The 24,766-nt window shown below is 28.2% G+C and overlaps 2 protein-coding genes across 3 annotated transcripts in view; both read right to left on the bottom strand.

The window, feature by feature from the left end:
* The window catches only part of Nsun2 (tRNA (cytosine(34)-C(5))-methyltransferase Nsun2), a 33,919-nt gene extending 10,845 nt beyond the window's left edge, over positions 1-23,074 (bottom strand). For both annotated transcript variants that reach the window (XM_087152069.1, XM_087152068.1), the window contains exons 1-15: positions 22,736-23,074; positions 14,177-14,245; positions 13,321-13,415; positions 11,851-11,955; positions 8,815-8,920; positions 8,645-8,716; positions 7,490-7,571; positions 7,214-7,350; positions 6,272-6,327; positions 5,305-5,379; positions 5,085-5,215; positions 3,455-3,656; positions 1,448-1,539; positions 1,341-1,365; positions 70-162 (exon numbers count right to left, since the gene is read on the bottom strand). In XM_087152069.1, coding sequence (XP_087008195.1) covers positions 70-162; positions 1,341-1,365; positions 1,448-1,539; positions 3,455-3,656; positions 5,085-5,215; positions 5,305-5,379; positions 6,272-6,327; positions 7,214-7,350; positions 7,490-7,571; positions 8,645-8,716; positions 8,815-8,920; positions 11,851-11,955; positions 13,321-13,415; positions 14,177-14,245; positions 22,736-22,861 — 1,466 coding nt within the window. In that variant the 5' untranslated portion in view covers positions 22,862-23,074. The remainder of the gene's footprint in view (positions 1-69; positions 163-1,340; positions 1,366-1,447; positions 1,540-3,454; positions 3,657-5,084; positions 5,216-5,304; positions 5,380-6,271; positions 6,328-7,213; positions 7,351-7,489; positions 7,572-8,644; positions 8,717-8,814; positions 8,921-11,850; positions 11,956-13,320; positions 13,416-14,176; positions 14,246-22,735) is intronic.
* LOC107437234 (transcription termination factor 2) lies at positions 17,535-22,701 on the bottom strand. Its single transcript, XM_016049163.4, has one exon. The coding sequence runs from the start codon at positions 22,549-22,551 to the stop codon at positions 20,098-20,100; it is 2,454 nt and encodes an 817-aa protein (XP_015904649.1). The 5' UTR covers positions 22,552-22,701; the 3' UTR covers positions 17,535-20,097.
* Positions 23,075-24,766: the final 1,692 nt, after the last annotated feature.

Genomic DNA, 24,766 nt, shown 5'->3' on the forward strand with positions numbered 1-24,766 from the left:
CAAGCAAATATTCTTTTTTAACAATTCTCAATATCAATAATTTCAAAATTAAATATATAAAATACATACTTAATCTTGGGAAAAATTTCATCATTTTCATCTAAAAATACAAAAGGATCTTCTTTATACCCCCATACTTTTCTTTTCTTTTGAGGTGGACTTCTAAATTTGGAAGAAGAAAAAAATTATATACAAAAAAATTAAGTTAAATTCAACTTTTCTTCAGAGAAACTATAACACAAATCAATACTTTGATTAGTAAAAACATAAGTGAAAATATACCAGGGCTGACTATTTGATGTGTAGACACTCTGAAAAAGTAATACAATTAGCCGAAAAAGCAACAAAAAAAAGTCAATAAATTTTCAAAAATCAAAAAATCAGAAAGATTAATCAGGGATCTGTCTAGTTTTTCTGAGAGGTACCTATTTTGAGAAAATTTAGTCATAATTAGTGAAAATTAAAAATAGTATCTTGTGAAACTACCGTTTTCCCTAGACTTGAATTTGTGAAGGTACTGCTAAATGGTAGTAAATTTGGCATGAACAGATTCCTGTTAATAAAAATCTAAATCTCAATTTCAACCAACTTTGTAAGTGCATGAAAAAAATTCATTTATGATAAAATATTTGTTACTTATCACCAAGCATTTAGAAACTTTTTTAAAATACAAAGAATATTTAAATTTTAATAAACGCTGAAATTCATTATTAATATCTTTGCAAAATCAATTTATTCTTTATGACATATTTTGCTTCAGCAAAATATTTAACTGTTAAAAATTGTAAATTTACAATATAAATAATGGAAAATACGTTCTAAGTTTTTGTGTTCTTAGCATAAAATTAATACTGCTTTGATCCTGCTTTCCATGCTACTGATTGAGATTTAATAAATTTTGCATTCTGTTAAATTCTATGTTTGATAATATAACTTCAAAACTCAACTTTTACAAATATTTCTATACAACACTCATTTTGATTATTCTACAAGCTTGCCTGGAAGCTAAATAATTCAATGATTTGTGAATATACAAAATTTTAGTATAATTAAAAACAATGGAATCTCTATAATCTCTGATCTAAAAATTATACTCTTGTGTCTCATGAACTCTTTGTGACCACACTTTAAATGACAAATACAAAAATAACATTCTGTATTGTTGTTGACAGTTTAGTACAATTTAAAATGTTGCATTAAAAGTTGAACTTAATGAGTTTTGCTAGTACATTAGCAATATGCAAGTATTTATCATTTCATCGTATAAATATCAATATAATGTTTTACACATTAATTGTATTACAACAAAGAGAAAAATTAAATAAATAATTTAAACATACTTTTCTTCACAGGAGACACCGTTTTCTAAAATAAAAAACATAAATTTAAAAAATAGAATTTAAACTTAAAAGTTCAAAGAAATTTGGAATTGAAATGAACTACTGACCAGATGACTTTTCCCATGGAAGTTTGTCCTTCTTTTCAAGTACAGCTACAAAAAAACCACCAGTGTCCTGATGATGAGGTAGGATTCTTATGCTAAAAAAATAAATAATCTATCAATAATAAATAATAACAATACACCAATCATTAAATTATACACCACATTTAGCCACAGAACTTTTGTAACATTAGAATATAAAACCTACATAATATATGTCTTATATTCTAATACATATTTTATTGCTATCATATTGAGTATATATAAATGCTGCAAGAAATGGTTGATATATTAATATAAATGCTGATTTATAATTGTTGATATTGTTAGCCAATAAAAATTAAGAATGCTATATAGATTGACACAGATTTAATCCAGGTAGTACAAATGTTATGATTCTCTTTTTTTTACAATGTTTCTTTATGTTTCATCATATTTAACAATATAGCAAAAGAAAAAAAAATACATGCTAAAATAAACCATAATAGATGAAAAATAAAATTTTAATAAATCAGTCTTGGCTAGGAAGGTTGTCTAGTAACATATACAACCTAGAAAATTTAAACACAATAGTTTTATACACAGGTTTTAAGCAATTATCATTTTGTATATTAAAATCTGCAATACATACAATTAAAACTACATCACCTTGTTTGCAATTAACATAAAACTAAGAAAAAAAAATTGACAAATCTATAATAAAAAACTTGAATTTTTAATGCATCTATTAGTATAACTGGCTTTGAGGCAGCTTTTTCCATTAAATGTGAAAAAATAAAAACCAAATAATATAAAAATAAACTAAAATATTGCTAGATAAGTAATTATAAAGTAATTTTCTATGACTGTTTAGTAGGAAAGAATGTAACATATAGGCATTCTTCTAATAATTCAATCAAAGTGATTACTATTACTCTTAGACACTATTACTCATCTTTAGTAGTTTAAGTTTCAGTGTAGTAGCCAGAATATTTTCAAGATTTGTTTTTCTGTGAAAGACTAAAATTAAATGAAACATTTTCAATAGGCAATTATGACTGTTTTATGTGCGGAAATGTTTAAAGGAACTCTTGTGAAACAGTGAGGTTTATCTTTCAGCGAAACAGTCATATTAGGGAAAATTTGAATTATTGCTGAGCAACCTAGTACAGGTATCAATAAAATTTTGAAATGATTTTGTTTCAGATAAAGTCAACAATTTGATTGCCTGGCGAACCACCTTCACTGAATTGGGATTTTCACAAGTCCTAATTGCCCACTTTGTGGAAGAGACGAAATCATGGACAGGAACATGGCTCTGCGTGGGATGCACGGCTCTGCGTGGGGGCTCTCAGGTGAAGCGATACTAAGGCGCTTAACATCTGTTGATGGGACGTTGACTTTTTTCTCTTTTTGTGTTTTTTTATTCCTGTTCTTTGCTAACTTTACAAGAGTTTGTCATTTTAGTTTGCCATTAGAAATAAAAAATTAACAATTTATATTTTACAAATGATGAAGTTTAATTTATTATACTTATTTAAATTTTCTGTTTATTTATACCTATTTAAAATTTTAATTCAAATAACTGACTTTTCTTTTGATATGTTTAATAATATATATAAAATACTAGCTTAATTTGTAAATAATAAGTACTTGTTCTAAATCAAGTTTGTCTTTTTCAACTTGTGTATTATATTACTGATAATATTCACACAAAAGCTATGTAGACATACATCTGGGAACTAGTAAGCTAACTTATCCATACATGTGGCAAGATGACTAAGTTGGAACAGTTTTGAAATAATATATCTATAAAATGAACATTAAATTTTAAATACCTTTTATCATTAATTTGATATCAAGCAGTTTGCCAAACAGCAACAAAAGTTTTAATATACTTTTAAGAAGACATCAAATTTTTTTTAAAGAGATTACAACCTAGAATTGTAATAAAATTAAGTCCCCGAAAATTCTCAATTCAAACAAACAGATTCAAAATGGCTATCCCAAAATAACAGTAGTAATATAACTTACCAGTGTTCAAGATGCAAGTCTTTTATTACTTCTGCAGATGGAGGGAACATATGTGGACGGATATGAGTCAAGTTCTTTTCTGGTACATCCTCAAACTTATCAAATACTTCCATTTCCTTATTAGCAACTTTCCATTCAGTCCGACCAGGACAAGATTTTAAACCGGGCAATAAAGATCTAACATCCACTATCTCAACAGATCCTACAAGTTATCATATAATTGCACATCAAAATATTTAAAAAAATATATATTCAGTAAATCATAAAATAATAAATTTTATTGGATTGGCATAATTTAACACTCTTGACAGATTTTTCATTTAGCATAATTTATAAATATATTCTTAAGGAACTGATTTTTCAAAAATTTTATATCTTTGATATAAAAAAGTTTTATTGTGAATAATGCAGGGTACAGCACATAATCAGAGGCTAATGAATGTAAATTAATGTTCAAAATAGGCTTAAAAAAAGAGTAAATGTGCATTAAAATTATGTGAAACTTTTAAATTACATCCATTTGCTGTCTGCATAGTTTGCTATATCATACCTTCCATCAAATACAGAATTCCTGTATTCTTAGAAAATATCTTTTTCAGTCCTAGCTAAGATTTTGTATCATCGTATTTAATAAACTAGATTTAAAAGAAATTAAGCCCCAGTCATATAAATTATTTAAACTAACATATAAAAGGTAAGATTACCTAATGCAGCTACTCAAACTGTGTTAAGTATTAAAGTAAAATCTGTTTCAGAATTTTTGCTTTAGTTAGTTACCTTTCCTAAAGCCCAAATTCACCCGAATATCACATGTTGGAGGATATGTTATATAATTAGCATTTCAATTACATACCCAATTTAGTTTTATGCCTAAAATGCAAATACTTTTAAAACTTATTAAAACACGTAGTTTGAGCACATAAATAATAAAGAAATACTACTACCGTTCAGCCAAGAGTAATTTAAGATAATTGATTTTTATTATAATAATTGATCTAAATTAGATTATTCTAACTGAGAAATTGAGTTTCTTTCTTTTGCAAATTCATGAAAGTAATGAGATTAAAATGATTTTATTTATTTAAGGACTAATTAGAAATTATATAATTATTTTAATAATTTTCATTAGAAATATTAAGCATTTCTAAAATATTGTTTTTAAATAATATTGAGCTCAGATATTGAATTCAGATATTTTTCAGCACTTTGATAAATATAGGTAAAAAAAAAAATATTTCTTTAAAAATCCAATTTTTATTCATTTTTTACAATAAGATTTTTTGCCAACTATGCCTTTATATCTTCTAGCAGTCATTAGCCATTTATTCATCATCATTGCCTAATATTTAAAGGGAAAAAAATTTAATAGAATCTAGAAATAATATTAATATTTTAACACAAGTAAGCATAATAAAACAAACATAGATTACTCCCTTCTATTGAAACTGGAAATAACAAACACAAATGAAAAACTAGTTTCTCTTAAGACTTCAAAAGCAAAATGGAATTTGCATTCTTTTTTGCATTAATGCAAGGCAAAAATGCATGGTCCTTGATTAATTCAGCTAATTGGACAATTCTGCTAAATCAATGGTATTCTACAATATAAAAATTATTATAAATCACTAGCCTTTTGTTTCTTGTAAAATAGTACAAATGACAGCTTCATTTTCAACAGGATTTAAGGAACATGTTGAGTATACAATGCGACCACCAACAGCAAGAAGTTCTAGCCCACGCCTGAGGATACGCAGCTGCAGTCTAAAAAATGAATATAAATCATACATTTTAAAAGACTTTACTCACATACTTCCTGTTTTATTTATGTATGAACTCTATACAAGACCTACCCATGCATGTTGTTGCCATTGGCAGTATGCCATTTAGTCCATATTTCAGCTGTTTTACGCATTGTACCATCACCACTGAAATGTAAATTATTATATTGATGATCAATTAAGTCTTGGAACTTCTAAAAATTCAAAAGAACTGAATTTTTCAAATATTCTAAAGTTAATTGGAATTTTAAATATGCTATCAAATCTTTATAAATCATACCTTCATGTATAGAGTTTATAAGTAAAAATGGAACAAAATTAAAAAAAAAAATTTAAACTTCTCATTTAAACAACGTTAACACCATGCCAGGACAAGCATTTTTGCTTTTGTCACGAATTCCAATTTTTTCTACCTTAATATGGTTTTACATGATTATTTTAATTTTTAAACTATAAATTTGAAACTTATTACATTTTGAGACCAGTGAGTTTATGCAAAAATGGAAGAATTGAGACTTGGGATCAGGAGTAACATTGATGACATATTATTGCAAGTAAATAGTCATTATGCTTTGTCAGGAAAAGAGATGGAAATTAAAATCAATAATATACAATCAGAAATTATAACTGAGAGAAGAATCTTACCAGATGTGTATATTTTATATCAAAACTATCAGTCTTTATTCAATCATAACATTTAAGATCAATATTTCACAATTATGAATTGTCATAGTTAAATTATAAGACTTGTAATTTCAAAACACATTGAATTCATTGAAGTAAAAATCATTTAAGTATAATAATTCTAAAATAACTGATCTGTGAAACATATTTAAACTAAGTTTTACATTCAATAGTACAGAAAATGAAACAGAATTATCTGAAAATCAATTTACAAAATGCACTTTTTAAAACTTTGCATAACTTATTTTCACAGTGTATTTAAAAAATAAAACTTGATAAAATTACAGATTACATATAATTATTTAAAATTAAACACATTTTAAATTTTTAAAAAAATGTAAACATAAATACAAACCTGCAAGGCACATCACACAATATTCTATCGAACTTTAAATTAAATTTCTTGCCATCCTGCAAATTACAACAAAAAATATTAAAATGACATATCAAAAGGTATCAATTAGAGACACAAGGACATTTTCCTTGAATTTTTATCACAAAATGCTCCTTAAAAGTTTAATTTTTCAAAACAATTTTACCAAAAAAAAAAAAAAAAAAAACTGTTTACCAATTATTAGCTTCCTAATTAAAAATTTAATTACTCAATCTTTACTACTTAAATGCTCTTTGTAAATTTAAGGAACAAAATATTTTTCAATGTTTGCAATTGTATTAATATTTTATATTCCGAAAGAGTTCTTAAAATTTAAAAAACATTGCTGATTTTAAATTTTTTTTTTTTAACTTTTATTTACACATTTGTATGAATTTTAATCAAGAAATAATAATATATTAAATAATAATTATAAAAGTACATGAGATAATTTTTGTGATTGAAACTTATGGGTAAAGACTACATTCATTTTGCAAATTTTAAACATATTAATGATTTTTATATTTGATTATTTGCAGCAAAATAATTAGATGAACTAAAATTAAAATGAATTTTATAATTTTCGACATAATTATAAATGTTTCTCCTACTATAAACAACTGTTTGTAGTATGTAAAGTAGTTCTATACTCAGAGAAATCATCTTATGGTAAGCAGCAGATGGTGAACAATTCTTTAATTATAAGTGTTTCTCCAATTATAAGCAACTAGTAGAGTAGTTTTATACTCAAATTCTATAGTAAGAGAACTTATCATGTGATAAGCAGATAGTGAATTACTCTTTAGTTATAAATGCCTCCCCCATTAAAAGTAATTATTTCTGCAGTGCTTATCTATAGAACCTAGTCTACAATTAAAAAACAAAATTCTATTGCTTTAAAAAATTTACACATAGCAAACTTACTTCAGTGATTTTAAAGTTGGGATAGATGCCAGCATCATTATTGGTGATTAACAGACATGGACTATTTAAACGCTTGGCTTGATGCACAAGCATATAACATCGTTTATTATCAACATCATTTGCAACTATCAAACCCTCTAAAAAAGATAAATCATATTGAAATGGAAAAATTATGTAGCAAAAGCATAAATTAAACATGGAATAATTAATATAGAAAAATCTTATTTTCAAATGAAGGGGTATTTAATGATATAGTTTTATAAAATAGAATACAACCTGGCATTTTGCCTTCATCTCTATGCAAAAATTCAATCAGTTGAGCGGTTTTTGAACCAGGAGCTGCACACATGTCCAAAACCTAAAATATTTAAATTAAAAAACAGATTTAATAAATACATACTCATAGAAACATTTACACACATTTTCATGTTGTAATCAAAAATAAAAAATACTTGGAATAATTCAATATTAAAGGAATCTGAAGAAAAAAATAAAATGCCAAAAATTTGAATAAAATATAATCTCTTGAACAGACTAGCTAAATAAAAGACTTAACTCCTCAATTGAAAATTTAACTTCATCCTAAGAATAATACAGTAGTTTCTTTTTCTTTTCATTATTCATTTTATTCAGAGCAATGCTTACTTATATATCACTTTTAAATTGCCATGGTAATCTTAATTCCTTCCAAGAGACGATTTCTTTTTTAAAAAAACGTCTATCACTACTGTAATCCAACACCTTTTTCAGCTAACGATAACGACTTATACAGAGTAATGCCTTTGTAAGGGAATAAAAGCTATACTTCAAATAGAAGCAAGCAAAAACTTAAAATGCTAAAACTATAACAATAGCCACATTTAGTAACATTTTCGGAGAATTCCTACTTCACCTTACCAGTTGAGAATGAGCCCCTTACCAACATATCAAGTTTTTTAAACACAGCACTTTTTTTTTTCTTTGGATCTTTGTGATATTTTACTTTAAGCCTGAAAGAGGAGGAAAGAAAACAGGTTGGGGTGATGATATGATGCCTATCGGCACTACAAATCTGAAATGCTTGTGGAGTGGATAATGGGTACATTATATTTCCAAACATATCGTGCCTTTTTTTACGTTAAGGCTTATATACAAGTTTTGAATTTAGGGTGAATTTCTAAACAAGTGTACTCTTAGGCTTTTAGATGGATCGGCTTATTAATTGGAAATATATGGTAACTATGATGTACTCCATTTTTTTTTAATAAAAAGCAACATAAAAAAAATTTATAGCGACTAAATATTTCATGAAATAATAAATCTTATATATAATGAACTAGTCTGAATGAACTCATAATCATTCAGACTACTTTTTAGATACATCCTTTGATCTTTACCATAATAACAGAAAAAAATTAATAAATATAAATTAGTTTAAAAATTTTCATTTACTTTGTGATGAGGTTCAACTTGAAGAAGTAAGGGAGGAATCATGCTGACTGTTTCCTGCCTGCTAATATCTCCCTGAAATAAACAGATAAAAGCTATGGTAAAATCCTTAAAAATTTAAGATTAATAAAAACAGTAATTTTTAACTTGTAAGCAGTAATACTAATACCAACCGTTTGAGTCTCTGAAACTAAAAAATTGTGCAACTGCCGTAAGCTCTCGGAGGATCTAATAGCAACACGAGATAACTTCATTTGCCAAGCAAGTTCACCTGGATACCTAGATTTAAAATAACTAAACTAGTTACTAAATTTATAGCATTCATATCAAAAGTTTGAACCTGGAAATATTTATTTAAGCAAGTTTAAGCTCATTCATATATTTGATGTACCATGAAGTTAATATTTAAGTTATATTTAAGAATCACAATAAAATATTATTTTAAAAATATATAACTGGAATGAATAGATAGTAGCATCATGAGATAATAATTCAATTGTAACTAAAGATGCATCTGGCATATAGCTGTACACCTTACAATATAAAAAATTAAGTTTTTAATATTTAAAGTTTTTGAAGTTTTGAAATAAAAATGAATTTAGACAGGTTTTGCTTAAAGTGCATATTTAATGCTATTTATGCCAAAATTTTTTTTAAAAAACAAATAAGGGAATAAGCATTATGTTGGATAATAATCTATGTAGTAATATGAGATAAAAATTTAAGTTGTAATATGAGTTTATAATTTAAATTGTAACAGATAATAATCTAAATTGTTACACAAAATTACTTTAATTGGCTTAAAAGTTTATTTGGATGATTGTAAACTAAATTACGCCAACAAAAGCTTAAAGCATTCAGATTAGCAGCTTTGTAATTATTTAGATGATGGGTTGAAGTTTATTTGAAAAACTATGAGATGGCTATTTAAAATTCTGCAATAAGTGCATTGCAAAAATTGATTTCAAAAATATAAATAAAGACTGGAGTGACTGTTGCAACAGTAATGAAACTAATAATGTAATGATGTAAATAAAAAAAAAATGAAAATCAATGAAGAAATAAGAATAGAAAGATATATCTAAACATTTTTACATAAAAAAAAAACTTTTCATAACATAGGTAGATATGAAATGTTTTTATAAATTTAACTTAAAAGACTTAGTTTAATAAAGAATTTGCTTCCTAGAAATTAAAACACATAAAAAGAACAATGAAAGAATTAAAACACCAATTAAGAGCAAAATTTGTACAGAAATTATCCTGAAACACAGTGTACAATATATAAGTGAAGAAATTACCTAGTGCGATGTATAAAGCTAAGTGTAAAAAAAAGAACTAGTTGGAGCTTGCTTGCAATTTCTTTTCTGCCTTTGAGTTTCTTTTATCATTATAGAATCAAAACAAGTGCATGTCTATGCGACATTATTTCCCCTTTATCAAATTGTTTATCTTTACTTCATTTTAATACAATACTTTCTTATTAAATATTACCAGGAAACAACTAGCCTGAGTTAGTAGTAGAGGTAATTGTGACACGCAAGGAAAGATCTTGAAAATTGTATGGGCAAAAAACTTAATACCAAACAATCAATTTAAATACCATACAAGTTTAATATAATTTTCTCAACTAAAATTTATAGTTAGTTACCAAATAATGAAGTATATCACACCTTTATACAGTAACAAATTTAAGATATACAGGGGTAGCAGCAAAGTTTTTTAAAATTTTAGGGTAATTTTAGGAACTTTTTTGAAAAAATTTTAGGTAAATTTTAGGGGTAATATATGATTTTGCTAGGATAAAAACAAATCACACGGTAGTTTATTACATAACAGAAGATTATTACAATTCATCCACACATATCATAAATAATTGCAAGCCATAAAATAAAGCTCTGAAATTTATTAAGTCAAGAATGAAATCTCTAAAGTGTAAAAATGAAATTTCAACTTTACATATTACCTATCAGAAATTAAGTGCATAATTCAGGAACTGGCAAAAGTGAGAATAAATCAAGAGAAAAATAAATTAACACCAACTTGGATTTATTTAATTTTTACCTTCTTAATCAAAACTTTATTATTACCCTTTACCTTACTTTATTAAGAAAAACTATTGTGTGATATTATTAGATTTCAAATCAGCAATTTATATTAGAAGTTAGAGAAAAACAATTTAATCATGATCATTTTTCTAATATATTCTTGATATGATTTGTGAGATTCTTTTACTGCCTGCCCTCAATAGTGTTGTGGTGATCTTCAACACTCCTCCATAATTTCGAATGGTATCTTTGATTAGTCTAAGAGACATAATAGTATTCTCATGGTGACTCACATTAAGCATTGCTTTATTTATCGAAAAACCTCTCTCAGGATCAGAATTCCCATGTGGCAAAATTAAAACAGTTTTAATTAATGTAGTTAAATTCTTATATTTTAGATTATTGCTTTTTTATTAATATTCTAATTTTTTAGGAACACCAACAAAATTTTGTCAGATTTTTAGGAATTTTAGGGTTTGCACATAGTTTTAGGAATTTTATGAATTTTAGGGGAAATGCGACCCCTGGATATAATTTAGTTATTACAAGAATCACAATATTTGATTTTAAAATGATGTGAATAGGAATCGCCGCAAAAAATTTTTAAATAGCGTAAATACGAATCATATTACAGTTTTTCGTCGGGGGAATACAAATCGTGAAATCGAATTTTAAAAGTGCAAGTATACAAGATGCAATGTAAAATTTTTTCTGTAAATAAAGTGAATAGGAATTTCAACAAGTAGCTTTTACGTCAGGTAAATATAAAAATTGATGTTTGATATCAAAATTGCATGAAAATGAATGTTGATATTAGTGGATTCAAGCAGTTTCAAATGACAAAAATCCACCAAATCAAAAGAATCTAACTAGTGGACATCCACCAATTGGCAGAAGAATCACATACATGTAAATGCCTTTATCACAGGACTTAGCAAAAGCTTCAAAATTTGAATTTTACATTGCAGCATTCCGTCAAATTTCATCGGATAAGTTTTCGATTCAAAGCTAAGATTTTAGACCCAGAGGGATGATAAAAAAAACCTGGAATACAATCGCTTCTGTCATACTCAAGAGTATTGATTCAAAGATAAATGGTGTAAAACCATAAACTTGAACAAAGTAAAGCCAAAAAATTCTGATTAAAAATAAATTTTTTACCATGGTAAATTGAATGGCTTGTAAAAATCAGGTCCTTCATCTTTAATCTTTAACAAATCCTCAAAGTATTTTCCCTTTATGATATTTAATAGAGCCTTTGCTTGCCTGAAATTAAAATACATTGTCAATTTGTGAATAAATAAATTTTTATGGAGTGTCACTAATTATCTTCACAACTTTAACATGCAAAAACATATGAACTAAATAAGTTGGTTAAATTATGTAACTTATATATGGCACAACAAATAGATTTTTTTAATTGCATTTGCACTTAAAATCTTAAACTGATCATCCAAGCAGTCTCTCAGACATGTTAGCATTCGACAATGAGCTAAAATATGTGAAAACCCTCATGCAAGTTTAGTTGAGATGTTAGAAAATTACTATTCAAACTGTTTTTCTCACTCAATGAAATAAGGCATAAAACTTGTTCTTCACACATTAAACTTAAATGTTTTCACACTTATCTGAAGATAACAGAATTTTGTAAGCACAGTCTGACACATGTAACAATGACATTATATACTAGAAAAAAACTGTATTGTTCAGATCAACACCAGATGGATAAGATTTATAAACACCAAATGGATTGATTCTGCAGGAAAGGATCTTAAAACCATGGGAATCAATCGATGGAAAAACCTGTCTGATCGAGCTAGAGGGAAATGACTAGTTAAGACTGCCCTGGCCTGTACTAGGCTGTCATGCTGATGTAAGAAATATTTTACAGCAAAATGGAACTCAGTCAAGATCAGGTAATTTATCATATAATCAATATGAATATAATACATTCATTATTTTCTTTAAATTAAAATAACAAAAAATAGCAAGACTTAATTTGCCATGTTTAAGCAATGTATTACTATGAATTAAAACTAATATGCACACTTTATAACCAGGAATGCCAACTGCTCTGCTTTGAACCAACAAAAATTAATAAAATAGTAAAGAATTAAAAACCAAAATTTGTAGAATTTCAATTAATTATATGATGTAGAGGTGAGAAAATTAACTTTATAATGAGTTAGCAGCCAAATTAGGAATGGTACATTAAAACATGAATTTTGTTGCCATCAGAAAAAAAGTTCCCACAAAGCAGTGCAAGTTGACTTCCTTGTATAACATATAAAATAAAAAATATAAGATAACAGTGTTGATTATGCACTAAGTTATTAAAGAGTTGATATTTTGCCTCACTCAATAAAGAAAAACTTAGCTTAAGAACACATATATGAGGAAATGCTAAGAACATAAATTCTTCTTACAAAATAAAAATGTCAAAAATTCGTAGCGTTTGAAATACACTTTCTATTTTAATGAAATCTTGGTATTAATGAAAAGAAAGAGACCATGAATCATTCAGCAAAACAATCAACTTAATTAAGTAGACATAATTTTAAGCATCACATTGTAAATTTTAACTTTTACAAAGATTCTTTAGTGAATAAAAAGAAAATTGCTAAACTATACCCCCTGTATCCTGTGATGCGAAAAGTGGTAGGTAAGCATTCTCTCAATGAATTCATAAAACTCTCCCACTCTTCTGGAGGCACAATACCTTGAACCTAAATGAAGAATAAAAGTACATAAATTATTTGCTTAATAAGAAAAGTTGACGTGCAAATTAAAAAATGCATTCTGGAACTGCAAATGTGACAAAAGATTTTGAAACTGAAAGTGTGACACTGGATCTAGACCTTCAAAGTATGAGTAGCCTTAAAATAGAAAATATAGTTCCTACAGAAAAGCGGCCAATGTTTTAAGCCTTTTCATGTTAAATTTCTTTTGCTTTTTTTTTGTGTGTATTTCTTTATATCTTCGGAACTAATGAAGATAATTAAAAAAACCTTTTGCACAAAATTATCAACATTAAGGTTTCAAAAGTTATGACCAATCTTATACCTAAATTATAATTTTCAGATTTTACAGACTCATGCGGCCTTAGACCTCATGATTTTGAGAGTCAAGAATTCAAATATGTAGAGAAAAAAAAAACATACTTCTTCAGAGAAAGCCTGTTTTTTTTTTTTTTTTTTTTCTTTTTTTTGTCTGATTTCATTACTAAAAATATCATCTGCACAAATATTTTAGCATATTTGATGTAAGTCCTTCAAATCATTAAGACTGAATAAATGAAAATTCAATCATTAGATTAAAAGTTATTTTAAGGTGTTCTATGTTTTATTTAGTGCATTATGCACTAAGTAAAATATAGAACATCTTAATAACTTTTAATCTAATGATTGAATTTTCATCAGCACTAAGCATGGTGATTGAAAAAAAAAGAAATAAAAAAGGCATTTAATTAATACAGAGATTAACTTACTTTATAATACTTCACAAAGTTTTCATTATCTTTGACAATGTCTTTGTAAGCTTGTCTCTGACCACCATCCTGAAAAACAATTTTTTTTTATAAATAATATTCTAGACTAATATTGAGACATATTTATTTAGAAAAAAGTGCATTATCCAAATTTTTTTTTTTTTAATTAAAATTCATTATTCAGTGTTTTCATTGCAGAAAAAAAATGGGTGAGAATTTCTCACCCTTTCTCAAAAACAGGGTGAGATTTCAAAAAGTTAAGTGAGATATCTTAAAATTAAAAAAAAAAAAAAAACTCAAAGAGACTTGGAAAAAAAATCATTTCTTTAATTATAATACATTTTTAACATCTTCTAATTTTTAAAGCATCGAATATTTTTTTTGCATCATCATATGGAAAATGTTCTAAATCTACTTTTTCATCAGCTATTCTCATTAGGTTGCTCAAATGCGTGTTTGTTTCGTTTTGATCGTTTCTACCCACATTTGTTTCATTTTCATTTGTCCATTTCGGAGTCGAAGATATTGTCTTTACAAGGTATTTGTCCATCTTACATTACTGAGCAAAAAATTTGAACTTCTTACATGGAGAAACTTACCTACGGTAAACACGTGGTTGCATAGAAATGCGTTCTAAAAGAGGTTCCGTGGGATGGTGTTCTGTTGTTCTTAAAGGTTCTGAACAATATTGGTAAATAGGGAAGCTAGATAATGGGGCAGATGTTGAAAATAATGAAAGATCCAGGAAAAAAACTGAAACGGATTTCATTCTTAATGGCGCAATGAGAAATTTTTGTTCAAAATGCCAGAAATTCGCGAATTTTGAAATTGGTTTACAGAATGTGCAAATTTCCCGCGGTAATCATTTTTTAATGCGAGAAAAGAAAAAAATATGCGAGATTCTCGTGCTGTAGTGAAAACACTGTCATTATTTCATATTTACAGAATGATGATAACCAGTATCTGCACCAGTAATTAAAAACTATATGAACTAAATATAGCTATCTGGAATCAATAACCACGGGCAAGGTAATTATATGAAATCACCAATCAAAATTTAGAGATTGCATAGGTGATTTAGAAAGAGAGTAAAATTGGACATTTGTAACAGAAGTAAATTTTTGAATTGGCGAAATAAAGTTTTTTTTTTTTTTTTTTTAATGGAATAAAGGACTTCTGACTATTGAATGCGTTAGGAGGACGAAAAGCTTTCATAATAAATTTGAGTTTAAAGGATGGTTACAAAATTAAAGTGCATCAACTTTAATAATTCCACGTTAGTTTTTGGATGACTAATGTTTCACTTTTAACACAAGAGGCATCTTTCCATAATATTTCAATCAGACGATAGCGAATAATTAATCAGTCACCAAATTTTTTTTTTTTTCGATTTTATTTTGGAATTTGATTTTTATCACTCAGTCTGTTACAGAAAAATTTCTACAATGGTTCAGTAAAGATTCTAAAATTAAAATAAATGAAAAACTAGAACTGTGAGCCCTTCTAGCATTTTAACCCTAGTAAAACCTAAGTATAGATAGATTGTCTACAAAAATGTAGGAAATTAAACTACAATGTAGGTAGGCAGTAAGTTTTTCAACCTGTTTTAAAGCTAATAAAAAGTTTTAAATGAAAAAAAAAAGTTTTAATGGACCAGCAAATTTTCTATTGGATCATTTTAGATTTATTTATTCCTAACTATTTTGAAGGCCATGTTGATTTTCTATGAAATTGCTTAAATAACAAGAAATGAAAATTATAATGCTTGAATTCATTTAGTTTTAGAGTTAAGTAAACTATATAAAGAAAAAGAGTAAATTTAATAAAAATAAAAAGAATACAATGGCTCGGATATTGTAATCGGATGTTAGAGCTCATTCTAGGCAGAAAAAAGGGCAGGGTGCAAAAGTTTAAAAAAAGGGTATTATTATTCTAAAAAGGCAATAATTTCTTTCTATGGGCTTAACACGTTCAATTAAAAAACATTGTCAATTAGAAAAAGAAATTTTTTTTTTCTTTACTAAAAGTAGCAAAGCAATCATATGAATTACTAATTTTTATTAATAAATTAACATATATATCGAGTTAATGAGCCAATTAACTTAGTAATTTATTTAAAATGCATGCATATATTAATAAAATAATAAATGTACGTTTTTAAGTGTCTGTAGTTATGATTTAATAATTAAAATGATTAATAATAATTATGATTTAATGATAGTGGAAGTAACTGCAAACTTTCAAATACAAGTGCAACAAGGGGGTGTGATGGCTATTTTTCCTTTCCTATATAAATCTATGTATTGACAGCAATGACAAACTAAATAAAAAGAGTTAAAAATAACAAAAGTTTAAGAAATCCATTGTAGAGTTTGGGGAAAAAATAAAGGGTTAAGGAAAGAAAGGGCAAAAAGGTATGGAGTCTATTACATCAGGGCACTAATTTACTTCAGGGGCAACATTGTGGATTCTTTTGCAGGGTGCTGCACCCTGTTTACCCTGCCCAGAATGAGCTCTGCGGATGTGGTAAAAGAAGTCAAGGTCCTTCATGGACTGTAGAGCCAATGATTAGTAAAATTCATTCAGCTATTTTCGCTTTAGAAGTCATATGGGCGACTTCATAGAGCCCATTTAAATATTACAAAAGTACCTAATAATGGGAGATTTGTAATTTACTTATTTTTGCTGACAAGGGGAGAGAGAGGGTAAGAGCAATGCTTGCATAAGACTTTAAAATCACCTTATTTTCAAAATTTCTTAAAAACCAAATAAAAATTGTTTAAAAAATAAATAAATAAAACATGGAAAAATTTCAAATATGAAACAAAAGTTGAAATCGAGGAATGCAAAAATTGAAGAAGAAAAATTATTCCTTCAAAGAGTTTGAAACATTTACTCAAAATATTATATATTGGATTAAAACATAAATCACATATTTTTATTTGAATTAATCCCATAACTAGATTATTTCAGTAAATGCAAAAATTAAAGCAAAAAAATATGCTTATGTAACACTTGAACAATCCCTTTCTACCCAAAAAATAATTAATCACTTGAACCTAAAAAATAATAAATGGCAGCTTAGAACTTCAAGCATCAAATATTTTGGCAATCTTCTACGGAATTTTTCTTTCTACTAAAAATTAAACACATTTAAGTCCATTCAAAATAAGGGGTTTTTTGTAAAATAAAGGTTAAGTTTAAAAAAACATTTAAATTAAGTAGATATTTCTACACTTTTACAGCCTTATTCAAAACTGATTTCAATTCCCAACTCTTGATCTCCATCATCATGAAAATATTAAGAAAAACTTATTTTCTGAGAAAAACAATGAATACACAGAAAATAAAAGAACTGTTCAAAATCAACTCTTTTATTAAAAAAAAAAAAATAACATTCATAAGTACAGTTTATAAGAGTCCAAATTTCAAAAAGGCACAAAAATTATTTACAAGTAGATCACATGAAGCATGTCAGCTTTAAATCTTATTTTTGGTCTTGTCCAAATTTCACTTACAACAGTCAATAGTTTAACCAAGTAACTTACAATAGTCAATAAGTTAGATGCATTTTGCAATTATTTAAAATCAGTGTTTAAAAAGAATTTGAATGCTACAAAAAAAAAAAGTCAACGCACAAGCTTAAATTTTATATCTGCACATATTTTTGAAACATCTAAATGCTTTAGAAAAAGCAATCAAATTCTATATCAACAATTTGAGAAAAGATGTCTAAAAATATATTGCTAAAATGCAGCAGGCTTCTGGCTATTTGGTCATTTATTAAGCTCATTATAAGAGTATTAAGCTCACATAAGAGTTGGAGGAGAAAAAAATTTATTCTACTAATGTGGTTGTTGGGTCTGAACTTTTCACACCTGTGTAGTAAATTAATAAACAGTAGTGATTAGGTAGTAATATTCTTTTGCAGTAATTATCTATCTTAAAATGTGTATCATGCATTTAAATGGATTTTGTCATACAGCACACTTTTACACCACATTAGACCGAACTGTCAGGAGCTTACTTGTTTGACATTTTCTATGTATAATTCAAAGTTTTCAATAAAATTACTAGATGAACATTACATAGTAATATGAATTAAATTAAAAATACCTAAAAATAATTTTGTTGCATAACTGATGCATTAAATATCAGATACAATTTTAAGAATAGAGCAAACCAGAGTAAAGCTCCGAAATTTGACATTTTAATTTTTATAATTTCTAGATGTTTGTGAAAAGAAACAAAAACTCAAACTTTTGTCCATGCATAACTTTCCTTTTTACTCCTACAAATGTATAATAATTTTACACAACTAACCTAAAACATTTAACTAATTTTTAATCAGCATTATTAACATTTTTTTTCCCATTTACAAAAATATGAATCCAAATACTGTTAACTTTAGAATTATTTGTTACTTAAACACTTTACTTAATAAAGCAAACATGTATATGTCTTTTAAAAATAGCACTAACTCACACAAAAGTTTAAAAAGTAATGACTAGGGTCACAAAATTATGAAGAAACTAAAAATTATACAATTAATAGTTAAATGACGAATACCAAATGAACAATATTTCTAATGTTGGGGATACAATTGAAAAAATATGGAACGAAAGAAACAGGATAGACATGATTTAAATCTTTTCTTTTTTTTTTTAAATAGATTTGAATCACCTGCTTGTTTTTTAAGCTATTAGGTGAGAAATATTTTTATAAATATATTCTTTAGGGTGGGACTCTTTTTAAAGTTTGTTTTCATTGATAATGAAAGTTTTATCCAAGAAATAATGAAAGGATAAATTATTATATTTTAAAAAAGACTAAAAAATAAATAAAATTAAGAGGCTAAAAGTGGTGAAGATTAACATTAATACTGATAAATCATAATCTTACATTAGCTGTATATAAAATAATTTGATGGCAATTAACATACTACAATGACACCTATTTCATTTTATGTTTATATGAATACTTCCAAGTATTTTTAAAACATATTAAATATGTAGTTAATGTTCATTAAAATTGAAATAAGACTTGCTTTGCCCAGAAAAACTTGCAACAATTTTGTTTTCTTTATTTCTATCCTGATCTACATTAATTTTAACTCTTCAAAGGATATCCAACTGTGCCTTTCAAAAATTTCAAGATATTTAATTAGAATAAAAATAAAATAACCATGATTTTTTTATTCCATAAGTAGTAAGTAACAAATAATAATTTTTGAAAAATTTTAGTTAGTATTACAGATATATTTTTGTTTTTAAATAATTTAAGCAGTGTTAATACATTTTATCAGATGTTTCAACTGGTAAATATAAAATATATGATTTAAATTAAGAAAAATCTATTTCAAATCAAATCTGTTTTTTTCTTTTTCTTTTATTCATTAAAAAAAGAAAATCCTGAAATTTGCCAACCTTGGTGAGAAACAGCACCTATTAACACCCCAAAGAAGGTTTAATAAAATTTGTATAAAACATTGCAAAGTTAAACTTATAAATTTTATTAAGATAACAAATGTGAAGTATTAAAAACTCAATATGTGAACTCAGAAAGGTTAGTAATAAAGGTTAGTCAGAGCATTGTGAAATAAAGACATTGAAAAGAATTCTATATCATGATATAGCAAAATAATCACCACACCATAATTTCCGGGTAGCGAAAAGCCAAAAAAACATCACAGAATAGGACCAACTCGAAGAGGGTTTCTACGGGCTGACAGCCTACAACCTCAACATGGTCATTTGAAAAAATTTTTAAACATAAAATACATATAATGCTTTGTCAATTAAAATTACGGTACCAGATCACAATTCAGAAATATACCACATAAAAATATTATATAACTTTAAAATAGATACTTTTTAAATCTCTTATAAACACAATGAGTACTTCAATAAAATGAAAAACAATTAAAATTTGATATTAAATAACATTTTCAAGTCATCAATTGATATGCCTTTTTTAATTTTTCCAGCATTATTTAAGGCACTAGAAGCCATGTTGCTCTTTGTATTTTGCAAGGTTAAAATCTTTTCTTCAATAGTATTTTTACACACAAATTTATGAATAAATACTTCGTTCTTTTGTCCCACTCTGTGTATACGGTCACAAGCCTGCATTTCCAAAGCTGGATTCCAATGCAAATCCAACAAAAACAAGTGGTTAGCTCCAACCAAATTCAATCCAACTCCACCAGCTTTCAATGAAAGCAACAAAATTTTAGGGCTGTCAGAGTTAAAATTAAAATCCTCAGACATTTTCTGTCTTTCCTCTGACTTAGTATTACCAGCTATCATATGATAAATTTTATTTTTCTTCTTAAGGTGCAGCTCCACTAATTTAAGCATGGAGACCCATTGCGAAACAATCACACTTTTTGCACTATTATTTGACTCCTCAGCTATTTTATCCAGTTCCTCGAACAGTTTGAGCAATTTTGAACTCATTACTGATTTATCATTTATACTATGACTCTCGTATTCACTGAATGTTAAGTCTAAGTTGGAATTAAAGCTAGAGTCAGGACTTGGACTACTAGATATAGACAAAGAAGTTAATGCATTTGATATATCATTTAGTGAGTCATCCACCGATTCTTCGGCTTCTTGATTGAGAAGACTAACGTGACAACAACATTGTTGAACTCGAAGTAACAAAACTAAAAGAGATGAAGTATTGTTGAACTTTTTTGATGAGCTATCACATACTCTTCTCATTATTACATCAGTCACTTTCTTGTGCAGCTCATCATATACTTTTCTTTCCTCGGGAGATAATTCTATATACTTAGTCAAAATACTTTTTTTAACCATTTTAACCAGCGGTTTACCAGAGTCATCAACTTCTGACTTGGTTCTCCTCAATAACATGCTCTTCACCAGCATATTTCTACGTTCCGAATAATCTTCAGTCTTGTCATCAGTTAGCTTTTTAAATTTCTTATAATCATCGAATGGATGAAATTGCAAAAACTTCACCAAAGAGTACAAATCTTTAAAATCATTATGAATAGGCGTGCCAGTCACACACCACTTCTTTAAACCTCTAAGACTAAAGACAGCTGCAGCCGTCTTAGACGAATGGTTCTTAATGGTATGCGCCTCATCTAAAACAATTCTTTCCCATTCCAGCTGAAACAGACCAGATTCTTTAGATTTACTTTCAGACAACAAAATCTGATATGTTGTTACGACAACGTCGAAATTTCTCATATATCGAACATCCCTACTCCGTTGTGCTCCATGATAAACAAGAACATTAACCGAGTCCTTTTTACAGTACTTTTTAATTTCTGCTTCCCACTGACGAATTATAGAAGCTAAGCAAACAACTAATGTTCCTTTCGTGACGTCATCATCCAATTTTTTTGGAACCGCTTTTAAATATTTTTCTCGTTGCTTTAAAATGAGTGCAATCATACTTAACGTTTTTCCTAAACCCATATCATCCGCTAAAACTCCTCCACTGGGCGTTTGAGTTTCACGCCACATTAACCACGACAATGCCTTAATTTGATGTTTCATCAAGGGCACTAAAAGGTGTCTGGGTTGTTTTTCATCTTCACAATCATTAGGAAAAATTGCAAGAGATCCATGAAGTTGTTTTATGGTTTCTTCATTAGCAAGACATGTCACATGATTAACAGAATAAGCACTGTGAGAGGATTTTTTTAAATTTTCTTTTTCAAATAAGGGCTTAGCTTCGGTTAACTTAGTCTTAGGAATTTCATCGGTTTTCCTATAATTTCTAAAAGCAGGAGATTTTACTACTTCTTTTAATGGGTCGGGGTAACTTTTCTCAATCTTTTTACTCAATTCATGAAAAGAAGTAAATTTTTCAGCTGTTGAGCTTTTTAAAATAGTCAGAGTATCATCTGAGTCTCCATCTTGAAAACCACTGTCACATGTAGAACTAACAGAAATCCATTTTGCGGATGAATCAGATTTTGATTTGACCTCCTTAACTGTTATTGAAGAAACAGACACTGCTTTCTGCTCTTTTACAGCTTTTGTTGGTGACGAGATTGTTTTGGGCTCCCTAGTTGAAAAAACTGAGTTTATTTTGCCATCTTTTATAGTCGATAAGCTATTCGATTTTAGTTCTTTGTTGTTCACTACGTTGGAAGAAACGGTCTCCGAAAGAGAGGATTTAGAACATTCAACAGCTGAAATTGTCAAGTCTTTTAACAAGTTCTCTAAGTCATTGATCTTGTGTTTTAGTTTAGCGCCTTTATCTGGCAGCAATGACAAAGTTACAGAATTGTATACTTTTTTTTGTCGTTCTATAGCGGCTTTAACTTTCGAAATTTCTGTATTCAATTGAGATGGTTTTAAAACAAATCTATCGATGGAACAGTTTTGCATAGTTAGATATATTTTTAAATGGAGAAAGTTGTTAAGAGTTGATAGTATAGTAAATACATAAAAAAAATTTAAGTTTCGGGACAAAGTGAAACTAACGTGCAATCTTGTTGCCAATCACATTGGTCTGAACCAAGATTTAAGAGGGGTGATAGTATCAGATAACGTAGGAAAAAGTTTTTCTTACCTTACTTGAATGTTTACTAGTTGTCTTTCCAGAGTCTCGACCTTTACGAAAATGTTTTTTTCTCCCTCTTCCCATTGAAAATATTAATTGATTTACAAAAAGTAATAATTTGAATTTCGTCAACATGCGCACAAAACAATAACGATATTTATCGATGATATTAATCGATTAAGATAAAATGCCTCAGTTCAGTTTTTTGCTTACATAGATCATAATGAAGATATTAATCGCTTAAGATAAACTACCTAAATTTTTTTGCTTACATAGATCATAAATTAGTTTTACTATTGACAACAACGTTAGAATCATTTAAGAGCTGTTCTCAGCATCTTCGCATACAAAGCTATCAAGTTATCCATGATAGCTAATTTTAGTCTATCTCATCAGTGTTTCCCAAACTTATGATTTTTGCGTACCCTTTCTAAATTTTTCGTAACGCTGTGCACCACTAATAAAAAATGAATTTATTTTTTACTATAAAACAAATCGCACAAAAGTTAAAAATCGCAACTATGGGCCATAACGACCTCAGACGCCCAACAGTTTCATTAAAACGAACGAAAAAAACACAACTGGCTGTTGACACCACTAATTATTAACTAAGAAAAAATAGCCAATAGAAAAGTACGTAATCGTAAATTTTCACGACTATCCTTGTTTTTAAATAAACTTTCTTGAAATTTTCGTTTGTTGCAAGATATTTCGCATAAGAACCCGTACTCCCGTTAAATTGTTCCTGTATCCCTGAAAATACGAGTACCACACTTTGGGAAACACTGGTCTATATGGTCGAGAGAAACGGTGATTGGTGGAACATATTCTCCCTCAAAACATTCGTGAATCAAGTTTTCCATTTCTCTTGATGGTGATCGGAAGTGTGTGTGTCGTTTGCATTGAGAATAGTCTCATAATGACATTGATAGGTAGGTACTTTATTTACGTCGATCTTGAGCTGCACAATGGGCTTTGGTGACGCTATGGGAAACATCCCTGAGGATGATCCGAAAACATGCTATCGCAATTTTGGTACTCTACAGAGAGGATGGCTCTCCTGCTTTAGTAGCCCGACGACCTGCGCACGAAGTTGAGCACTTTACTGTAGAACAGTTTAAATAGGACCGATACCGCGCATCCTCGATCTCTACGCAGGCTGATCAGAGAGGTCACCCACCAGCTCACTGACAGCAGCCAGTGATGCTTGACTTCGTTCTTCCACTGGGAACCGTGTTTTTACGATCAGTTCACTGAGGGACAGAATCACACAGGGACACAAGAAGGAAATGCCGTAAAAATGAAGGAAGCGTAAAGTAATTTCCGAGTTAAAAGAAGTGATCTTCGATGTAAGGATAGAAGATCAACAAAGAAGTTATATTTTGTATCAAAAATCTACTTTGCGTATGTTTGGAAAATATCTTCGCACGCTTCAGAAACGGTTTTTACTTAGATTGAGAGCAAAGACGAGTTCTTTATGAGTAATATATTTACGTTTTGACCGTAAATTCAGTAAATAGCTAACTCAACTACGTCACTAAATGAAAGTATGGACCTGAATCTTTAATTTCTTCTGCAAATGGGGAAAAAAGTAAAAAATGTATACCTGTATTTTCCCCGAGGCAGGCACAACAGATAAAATCTATATTTCTATTTGTGTTTTAGTCAGGTTGCTTTTATTTTATACATATGTAGCCCGAAGAATAATCTCTCCTCATTTACAGAGAAAATCTATTTTCCTTTCACTACTTGGATTTTTTTTCCGTCTAGACGAGGTGATGAATTTTAGGATAAATAATGCCGGTTTAGGCAATACCAGGTTATGATATTTAAAAAAAGTATGAGGTACATTGTAAAAAGCACCGATCAAATACAAATCATGCAAGTGCCCTTTTCTCTAAAATAACAGTCTAGGTATTATCGGCCTGTGGACTGATCATTAAGACACGGTTCCCAGCAGATCACCGAAGTCAAGCATCACGGGCTGCGGTCAGTGTACGTTAAGATGACCATTTGGATCAGACTGAGTAGGGACCGAGG

This window comes from Parasteatoda tepidariorum, chromosome 9, assembly GCF_982258835.1.
Source record: "Parasteatoda tepidariorum strain Cologne lab strain chromosome 9, Ptep-v5.0, whole genome shotgun sequence".
Lineage (NCBI taxonomy): Eukaryota > Metazoa > Arthropoda > Arachnida > Araneae > Theridiidae > Parasteatoda > Parasteatoda tepidariorum.

Bases quoted from the DNA above. Each gene is read 5' to 3' on its own strand.
- LOC107437234 (XM_016049163.4), bottom strand. From the start codon at position 22,551: ATGCAAAACTGTTCCATCGATAGATTTGTTTTAAAACCATCTCAATTG.